The sequence below is a fragment of the Perca fluviatilis genome, chromosome 17 (assembly GCF_010015445.1).
Source record: "Perca fluviatilis chromosome 17, GENO_Pfluv_1.0, whole genome shotgun sequence".
Taxonomy (NCBI): domain Eukaryota; kingdom Metazoa; phylum Chordata; class Actinopteri; order Perciformes; family Percidae; genus Perca; species Perca fluviatilis.
In genome coordinates, this window is record NC_053128.1 from 18,318,641 (window position 1) to 18,329,040 (window position 10,400).

The 10,400-nt window shown below is 38.1% G+C and overlaps 1 protein-coding gene across 1 annotated transcript in view; it reads left to right on the plus strand.

Moving 5' to 3' along the window:
• The window catches only part of lrrc75bb (leucine rich repeat containing 75Bb), a 32,990-nt gene extending 22,805 nt beyond the window's left edge, over positions 1 to 10,185 (plus strand). Inside the window, exon 4 of the mRNA XM_039780805.1 lies at positions 7,689 to 10,185. Coding sequence (XP_039636739.1) covers positions 7,689 to 8,292 — 604 coding nt within the window. The 3' untranslated portion in view covers positions 8,293 to 10,185. The remainder of the gene's footprint in view (positions 1 to 7,688) is intronic.
• Positions 10,186 to 10,400: the final 215 nt, after the last annotated feature.

Genomic DNA, 10,400 nt, shown 5'->3' on the forward strand with positions numbered 1-10,400 from the left:
ACTCATTTAGACCGGATATCTGTTGCCTTGGGTTTCCTTTGTGTTGACTATGGTTAACCTTTTCTCAGATCTCTGCAAGGTAAAGCCAAACAGCTGGCTAGACTATCTGTCCAATCTGAGTTTTCTGTTGCATGACTAAATCCACTTTTAAACTTACATATGTTCCACCGAAACAAATTCAAAAAGCTTTATTGTCTATCCCTACAGGGGGTAGAAAATTGTCTTCAGACAAGAGGCTCAACAAACAATATACAGCAAACAAACAAATACAATACAACAGACAACCACACAATTTAAGATACCTTCCCACACTTTTACTGACATGGACCTTTTAAACTTACAACACTCACCACCCTCATTATGTACCTGATTTGTTGCATGATGCTCCGTATGCTGTCCCATACATTTTGGTAGTTTTTTTCCTCATTTTTGTTGTATTTGTTCTGACTTTTTTGTGGCTTTCTCAGAAATTTGTCACCTTTTTGTAAATTTGACAGTCCTACATAAGTCAGCAAAAGAGTTCCTCAGCCATCATAGAATTTAGCAAATCAAACAAAACAACCTGTTTCACAGCCTGAAAATGAAAACTCTCTGCTTCTGGGGGAATTTCTGATTCTCAGAGTTGGCAAATCTTAGCCATATTCTGCTTTGAATGACAGGTAATTGCAGTTTAAAAAACACTTTCCTGTGTTTTTGGTTTGGCGCACAACTAGGCGGGCCAAAATCTATTGTGAACCCAAATTGATATACGGGCCGGATGTAAATCTGCAACGGGCTGGATTTGGCCCGCGGGCCTTGAGTTTGACACGTGTTCATTACTTTTTTATGACTTTTTTCAACACACCATTCTCTGACTTTTTAATTACTTTTTTTGACATACTAGTACTATTTATGACTTTAATCATCATACTTTACTATGACTTTAATCATCATACTTTACTATGACTTTTTTCAGCAAACGATACTATGACGTTTTTATGACTTTTTTCGACATAATATTCTATGGCTTCTTTTCATGATGAAAACATATACCTGTGTATCAGGTCAGATAGCATTTATATGACGTTTTTCAACATACTAGTCCATGAAATTTTTTGACATACAAAACTATGACTTTTTTGACATTTTTCAACATGCTACATTATGACTTTTATATGACGTTTTTCGACATAATATTCTATGACTTCTTTTTGATATACTTTATTCTGACTTTTTCCGACATAATATTCTATAACTTTTTGTTGACTTTTTTTAATGACTTTTTTCGACATACTATACTATTAACTTTTTATGACATTTTTCGACATTCTCCACTATAACTTTTTTCAATATACTATACTATGACTTTTTGTTGACTTTTTTCAACATTCTATATTATTACCTTTTTATGACATTTTTCGACATACTCAACTATAACTTTTTTCAACATACTCTATTCTGACTTTTATATGACTTTATTCAACATAATATTCTATGACTTCTTTTCGACATACTATACTATGACCTTTGTATGACCTTTTGCAACATACTATTCCATGACTTTTTTCGACATACAATACTATGACTTTTTTCAACATACTATACTATAATAATAACAATAATAATGCATAAGTTTTATATAGCGCTTTACATGGAACTCAAAGACGCTTTACAAACAAAAGAAAGAAAGAAATGTGAAAATGTGAAATATGACTTTTTAATGACTTTTTTCGACATACTATAGTTTGACTTCTTTCAACATACTATACTATGGCCTTTTATGAAATGTTTCTACATTCCATAACTTTTTTCGACATGCTATACTATGACTTTTTTATGACTTTTTTCAACATACAATGCTATGGGTTTTTTATCATTTTTTTCGACAAACTATTCTATGATTTTTTTATCACTTATTTCAACACACTATACTATGACTTTTTTATCACTTTTTCAAAATACTAACTATACTATGACATTTTGACATCCTATACTGTGACTTTTCTTTTCCAAAAAAACTTTAAATATTCCACTCAATACATTATACATTATTGGTATTATTTATCATTTCAATTAAATATATACTAATTAAAACCATTCCCACTTTTCCAACTATTCTCACTACTCCACATTCTTCTTATGCAGTTATGCCAGCAACCCAGTTTAGCTTTAGAAATTTAGCCTTTCAACATTCACAAGCATTTTCTGCAGTGAATCATTTTCTAGTTTAAAAGGTTCACCTCTCCATCCCTTTGTCTCTTTCAAGTAGAAGGAGTGTTTGGTTGCATTCAAGCGGAAATTGATTAGCAGAATGGAGAAATAGGGAAGCTGCAGACTAACGCTGATGATGAGCACTTAAATTTTGTAACATCAGGAGAGACAACTAACCTGACACTGAGTGGCACCGGATGTGGGTTAGAAAATAAGTGAATACAGAAATCAATGGACCTGTCGTGACTTTGAATGGAGACGTTTTCGTCTTGTCTGGGCATCTATAGCACAACAGGATAAAGATGGAAAAATACAGTAATAATAATAATAATAATAATAATAATAATAGTAGGTCTAAGCCATTTTTCCAATCTTTAGGTCACCTGTAATCCTTGTAATACACAAGTTATAGACCTCATTCTTTTCAGGACAACCTGGGCTATCAGGATGTGTATGCTGCAGGAATGTCACATATTACATTGTTATATGACTATAAAGACAAAAGAAAAGACTAAATGGAAATTGAATCTCACAGAAATCTATTGAAATCACACAGAAAACAACAATGAATTAGACTTTTGGCATTTGGAAATTCTTATCCCAAGTCTTGGCAATCAGGGGAAACAAAAACACTGTAACACTGTAACTAACACAAACATAAAACTATTTAAATTTCTTTCCCAGAAAAGTCCATATGCTTTCATCCAAAAAGTTAGTTTTGTTAGTTAGTGTCATCTCCAATGCATTTTTGTGTGCTATTAGAAATCAGTAGGCCAAATCACACTCATTTCCACATCCAGTGGATTTATTGTTCTGCAATTTACTGTCACAATGAAGGTCCAAGCCAGATTACTAAAGTTCTGGAAGGGCTACAACACAGAACAAGGCTTGGTTGAGGCGTCAAGGATATATTGGAGATTATGTGACTCTATTTTTGGATTCATAATTATTTCGTTATTTTACATAGATGTTGTAATTCCACTATGGATTAAAAAGCTTCTGGATGGCCTACAATCACATGGAGGACCTCATTGAAATGGCACATTTCAGACCTAGGACAGAGCCTTGGGCTACTACACAATTCAGAGGGGCAGATTCATTGAATTTACCAGAAGTAACTATAAAGGGGCTGTTTGAGAGGTAGGAAATTAATCACTCTAAAGTCCTACCATGTTCTTTTAGATGACAATTTAAGATATTATGATCTACTGTAAATGCCAAGCTTAAGTCAAGGAAAGTCAGTGCAGACCGCCAGCAAAAGCAGTAAGGAGGAGATCATTGGTAATCATAATCAATAAGTAAGCCTGTCTCAGACATCCTTTTTTAAATCTTTAACAGAAGATGATGTTTCGAAATTAGTATATACAATATTCTCTTACAATATACTGCTGTATATTTTATGTGGTAAATATTTGGGGGGAATAACTGTGCAGACACAGTTGAGTTCACACACATTATCCAAAATTTTAAAACAGATTTTCACTCTTGCTGTGGAAAGAGACCGCTAAGCAGAAGTGTTTTGTGTGCAGTTGTTGCAATATAGTCGCTGGGCAGCTGAGACTGTAGTAAGTAAATTTCTGTACCAACACTGGCAGCCTGCATGATAGATCAAGCCACTGTAGGTTTGTTACTCAGAATGGATCAATTCACTTAAAATACAGATTGAATGATTCTTAGCAGCATATCTCAAAACACTGTTTCATTAAAACAATTCATTAAAAGACATATTCTCAAGTTTTGTTCTGACCTTTGCTGTAAGCTCACTCCATTTCAATATCACAAACCACAGATGTTTTATTTCCTAACTCTGGGGTTTACATAACTATAGAACAGCAAGGACCCTTGTTTAGTGCGTTAAAGTTAACAACATCCCAGAGGAAAGACAGGCTATAAAAAGTAATTAGACAGTCTGCCTGAACCAGCCAATATTTTTTGCCATAAGAGAGTCTGCTCCTATAAGATTCCCGCACTGTTGTATCAGTTGCTCCTGAGGATGTCAATAAATGGACTTCCCTCAGTTGTTTGCTTTTAAATGAGTCCCGATGCAGGGGACGCTCTTGTTTCACATCATGTTTATGTGGGTACACTATCCTTTGAAGTTGTTTGTGTCTGAGCTGGTCCAAGAGCATATGTACCACTGCCTACGAGCATGGCAGCCACATCAGGCGGAGCAAGATGAGACATTGTGTTGTTTATGTTGTTATAATTTCATGGTGATGGACTACAGTCTACACTGTGGCTTTATAAATGCTAGCTGTGCCCCTGGGCCTGTGGCCAGACGAGCAGCCTGTGGGTGGAACTGTGCCCACAGGGCCGGGAGGCAGAGGATTTAGATGAAGTATGAATAGTCGTCTTTACTCTGTCTCATTAACACACACACACACACACACACACACACACACGAACACACACACACACCTTCTCTTCTCTGCACAACCCACTCAGCAACAGTGCCTACCCTGCCTGACTTCACCTCTTCCTACACAAACATAGGCACACAGGTGAGAGGGGTTCTCCAGCACAGGTAGGAAAACCCTTCTATAAATAAATCCAAGAGAACAAAAGTCGATGCCCACAATCAGTTTCATTACAGTAAAGTGCAGAAGCTGCACAGTGGTACAGCAAACCCTCTAAAGTCACACGAGTGGAGGCGTGTGCCAAGAAGCTCCATATGCAGACAGTCCTTCCTGGCATTTTTCGATGCTACAGTCAAAGTCAATAATGTTTCAGTCAATGAATCTCATAATCTCGTTTTATGTATTCAATGAATACATAAAACACATACTTAAAATGAATCAACATCAATTAAAAAATCAATTAATAATGGAATTTGTCGATCAATAAACGTCAAACACTTGGTGATTTCAGCTTCTATGTATCAGGATTTGCTGCTTATCATCATTGTAAATTCAATATATTTGGGGTTTTGACTGTTGGTCAGACAAAACATGCATTTTGAAGACATCAACCTTGGCTGATGGAAATGGTGATGACATTTCACTATTTTCTGATATTTTAAGGACGTGTTTCCCTGCCATTTCAGCCAACTGGAGGTGGAAATTACGGTCTGTAAGTCTTGGTCCAGACTGACATGTCTCAAAAACTATTGGATTGATTGTCCTGAAATATTGGAAAAAAGAAATATGTATAAAAAAATTAAAAGAATCTTACAAATACTGTATAGTAAAAGAGAACAATGTAAGAGTGGTTATAAGTCCTTCAGCAGATCGAATTTAGAACAAGAAAGACAGTGAAATTATAAGAGAAAGGGAAAAAAGAAAATAGGCCAAGAAATAGAAAGAGCAAAAAAGTGAGAGGCAGTGAGCAATAGTGAGGATATGAAGGAGGGGGAGATGAATTATAGCCTACTCCTGGAATCAATAATCTTGCGAATCACAGCCCCGGTGTGCTACAGATCTTTTTCTTTCCTTTAACCGAGCAGAAGGGGGAATAGATGTCAAGAGCACAGCCTGGCGCTTTTTAAGGCTCCCAGACAGACCAGAGAGTGGAGAGAGATGCAAGGATAATCCTCGCTGTGCCTGAGGAGCGAAGGCAAATAGAACTAAGACAAAGAGAGGATAAACCTAAGGCCAGTTAAACAGAACGTGTTTCTCCTGTTTGGCTGATTTTTTAAACAAAGTCACCCACGCTTCTTTCTCATTGTCATTTGTTTGGCAGATGTTTTCCCTCTGAGTCTATGCCAGTAAAAACAAAAGGAGCCTAATGCACTGCAACTCTGTCTTTTACTCTCCATGTATGCAGCTTCCTTATAGCTCTCCTATGCATATTTAACTACACTCTGGTATAGGGAGAACATTTTGTTTCAGATTGCAGTGTGCTATCAGAGGCAGTGAAGAATAAATTGATTCAACTTGACAAGTGTGATAGTTATGGTAGCATTTTTCCTTAAGATGGATTCATCTCACACCTGTTGTCTGAAGTCATTTGGACTGAAATAGATGATCACTTGCCTTTATCACTCTTGTTTCTCGGCCATTTTTGTCCCTCTATAGTGTCTTCGTCCATCTGCATCTATCGTTTTATCCTCCTGTCTGTTCTGCACAAAATCTCAGAGGACATTTATCACATTCTGACAAAAATTTAAGTTTAACATTTTATTCAAGAAAGTTGCTCTTTTGCTTTCTTGCTGAGAGTTAGATGAGAAAGTAGATACAACTCTTGGGTATACAAAAAATATAAAGCTTAGCTTAGCATAAATACTGGAAGTAGGTAGGTTGAAACAGCTAGCCTGGCTCTGTCCAAATGTAACAAAGGTCAGCAACCAGCTGCCTCTAAATCATCTCTGCTTAACATGTTATATCTTATTTAATCCGTACAAGAACTGAAGTGTAAATAAAAACAATTTACAAATTATACAAATCTTTTTGAGGCCAGTACCTCATTCATATTCAAAGGAAAACTCCACCAATACATAAACTTTTGGTTTTCAAGTGATGTCAGGACTGATGCTTGAGAATATGAAAAGAATCTGGATGTATGAGCTACTAGCATAATACACCTACATATCCAACAGAACTATCAGTGGTCAAGTTGCATTGTGGGTAGACACCAGGTTTCGAAAAGGAAGAACAATGTGTGTGGGAAAAAAAGACAATATCTCTGTTCCTGCTGTGTCGATTTTGACCCTTTTTTTTTTTGACTGTCCATTGTGAGTCCGACAATGTTATAGGAGTTGATACGGACTGGCTGCAACATTAGAGAAGGGCATCACACCAGTGAGTTCTCTTGTTGTTTTCAAATGTGCTCATCAGCTCAAGTGGCTTATTCATGTGTCACCCACAAGACTTCAGACACATGCTTAGACACATGTGACCTGAATTTTCAAAATCCAAAGCAAAAGATGCATCTCTCTCCTGAATCCCTGTGTACAAAATGACACTCGTCCCAGGCTTGAAACTACAACCCCAGCTCAAAACAAGGTGACATATCTGTTACTAATTGGCCCTGACAGAAGGGTTGACTCTGTTTTCCAATCATGAATCCATTTATTTAATGTCTTTGATGGTTGTTTCGTACTTAAAGACTTAGAGATCTGGCTTAGAGATGGCTTTACGGGACAGAAATAACACATGAAACTGAAAACAGCTGGTGCTATTCAGTGGATGACATTCAGCCCAGGAGACAGAATTTGTTGCTTGAGGGACTCAGACCGAGACACATTTAAATGCAAATTCTCTTCTTTATATTATTGATTGCTATACTCTTCACACTCTACTGGTGAATTCTGTTTTCTTTTTTGCGTACTTTGCAGTTCCCCTGTACTACTGACAGTGTGGCACCCCATTACAGAGCCCTTTAAATCAATAACCCCAGTATCATTAATTATAGAACGTTTGTCTTTACACACTTTTTAAAAACTAACTGACCGTGCAGAAGAATTAGCATACCTATACTGTCTGCAACAATTGACCATTTTGTGTCTTAGAGATACAACCTAAACAAAGAGATATAACTTTTTTTCCTCCTCTTTCAAACAGCCTGAAGACCACCCTGAAGAAGAAATTATCCGGTGATGTCATCAACCTGTCAGGCATCCCGCTGTCTGGCCGAGACATCCACCGCGTGGCCTTCTACCTCCAGAGCAGCAGTGATGCAGTGTCGGCTGTGGACCTGAGCTTCACCGAGCTGCAGGATGAGAGCTTACGGCTGCTGCTGCCCTCCCTCGGCTGCCTGCCCAAACTGACCATACTAGCTGTCAATGGCAACCGTCTGACAATGGCCATCCTCAAAGACCTGACAGATGCAGTGAAGGATCCTAAAAAGTTCCCCAGCCTGGCATGGGTCGACCTGGGCAACAATGTGGATGTCTTCACCGTGCCGCAGCCGCTGCTTGTGGCCCTGCGGCGCCGCTTCGGTTTGCGCAGTAGCCTCCCCACCATTTATGAGTACAGGGAAGCGCAGGAATTTAGTGGCTACAACCCAAACATGGAGACGTCTGTGGAGGAGCCCAGTCTGTACGAGGAGGGAGATGGAGAGGAAGATGATAAAGAGGAGGAGGAGGACAGACTGGAGCTTCAAACCTGGGGCTTTGGAGAAGAAAACATGTCAAAAAATGTGCCACTGCACTTCTGTGGGAGGTGATCGCCCTGAGCTGCTTTCTTTTAGACTGGCTGCCCTTACATCCCTCAGTATCACCTCGCCCTAAGTCTAGCCTCCTCTGTTAGCAGCTGTCATTGTGGCAGATGCTTACAGTGACCCATGTGTTTCTTAAAATAAGTAACCATGTTGTGTGCCCCTCTGGATGCTCCGTCTACTGAAACTTAGCAATGTGATGCAGGCAGCTCTGCGGTTGTACAGATGCTAAGAGTTTATTTATGGATTTAACTGAACACGTTTGCTGTTTTCAAGTGCTTTATGTTTCTAACGTTTAGTTCTCTCCCACCTTGAAGCTTCCCATTATTTGCCACTCCGCTGAAGCAGCTGAGGGTTAAGTGCCTTGCACAATGGCACCTCAACAGTAGCAGTTGAAGAAGGGGGGAGTGTTACTAATTCATTTTCCCCAAGCACATTACCCAACTGGTCTCTCAGACAACTTCACGCCTGCTGCCCCATTTCTGTGAAAAGTCTGAATAAGTAACAAAATATCCAGAAATTCAGAAACTCAACTGCAGTGAGATTTTGTTCACACAAAATATGCTCCCAGTTTTTTTTCTGTTGGGACACAGTATTACGATAATTCAGGAAATATTTAGAAATAATTGTTACAGTAGGTAATGAAGCACCCATTTTATTTTCTCTTACTTACTTTTTTTACTTTACTTACAGTAACCTGGCTGAAACTTCAGTAAATGTTGATGCTGCAGTGGGGTTAGCCTGATACACACATGCAGACATGCAGAAAACACACACAGTGTTTGGACATGAGCTGCAGATGAACTGAATACTGCCTCTATCAGGTCTTGTTCGGCCCCTTTAGTCACAGATGGTGAGCAGAGGATCTATTTTTTTTCAGCAAATAGGACTAGCCCCAGATAATTTTGTCTACTGGTGGTGTACGAACGATTATATTTATGAATCAGACCATAAGCAACAAGAAAGATGCCCACTCTGCTTTTAAAGGCATACCCACAGATAATGAAACGATTACAAACAGCTCTGCTTTTTATCTTTTCTTCTGTGGTGCTACAGCGTGCACATACATCTTTGTTGTGGCATGAGTAAACTGCAACAGTTTCTTTTTGACTAGTCTTTTTTTAAATTGTGTAGTTCTTATACTTTTGTATTTTTTGGGCATGACTGTTTACTGTAGCGCAATATCAGATCCCACAGACAGAGAGCATTTTAACATGTACATTACAGTAATGTTCCAATAAATTTGAGATTATCTTATAAGGGGATTCAATAAAATGCATGCATGGGAGCACAACTGCCCACAATTTATCCTGCTTACAGATGTTAATGTGGTTTGTTCTCTTTCCACGCTATTATTCAGTATACTATTACAATTTATTTGTGTTTACAGGGACATTAATGAACTGGATGCTTGTTGTGTGTGTGTGTGTGTGTGTGTGTGTGTGTGTGTGTGTGTGTGTGTGTGTGTGTGTGTGTGTGTGTGTGTGTGTGTGTGTGTGTGTGTGTGTGTGTGTGTCTAATTAGAGTGTGCGTCCAGTTTGCATGAGTGTGTTGTGGACATGCAGAGTAAATTACTACCTTTGATCTTAGAAATAAAATGTTTACTCATTTGCACTTCAAGGACAAATCTGTCCCTGAATGCACAAGCGTTGTTTTCATGGGTTGTTGTTGGTACGAAACAACTCACTGAGTCACCCACATCCTAAAAATAAATGTTTTATTTTAACTTTTTCATTTGATGGATAAATCATCAACCTTCAAACAAATCACTGTCGTGATAAAAATTGGTTGTAAAATGTGCTTAATTTAGATTTTGGCTCATTAAATCATGTCTCTCTTTTAGTAAAGTTAAAGTGATGTTTGCCTGCTGTTGCTTCAACAATAAACATGATTTGAATAACATTTTGCCTTTTGTGGAGTTTTTGTAATTGGCAAGTCTGAAGTAAAATCCTTTTGACAAAGATGCTTCGGTATACCCCTATCACACATAATTTGCACAATATATAAAGCCCTCAACGTTAGTATTTGCTCTCATACATCAGGAAAGCATTAGATATAGTCTGATGACTCAGGGGGTTTTCAGCTGGTTTCCATCTCAGCATTTTAATATTGTGTGT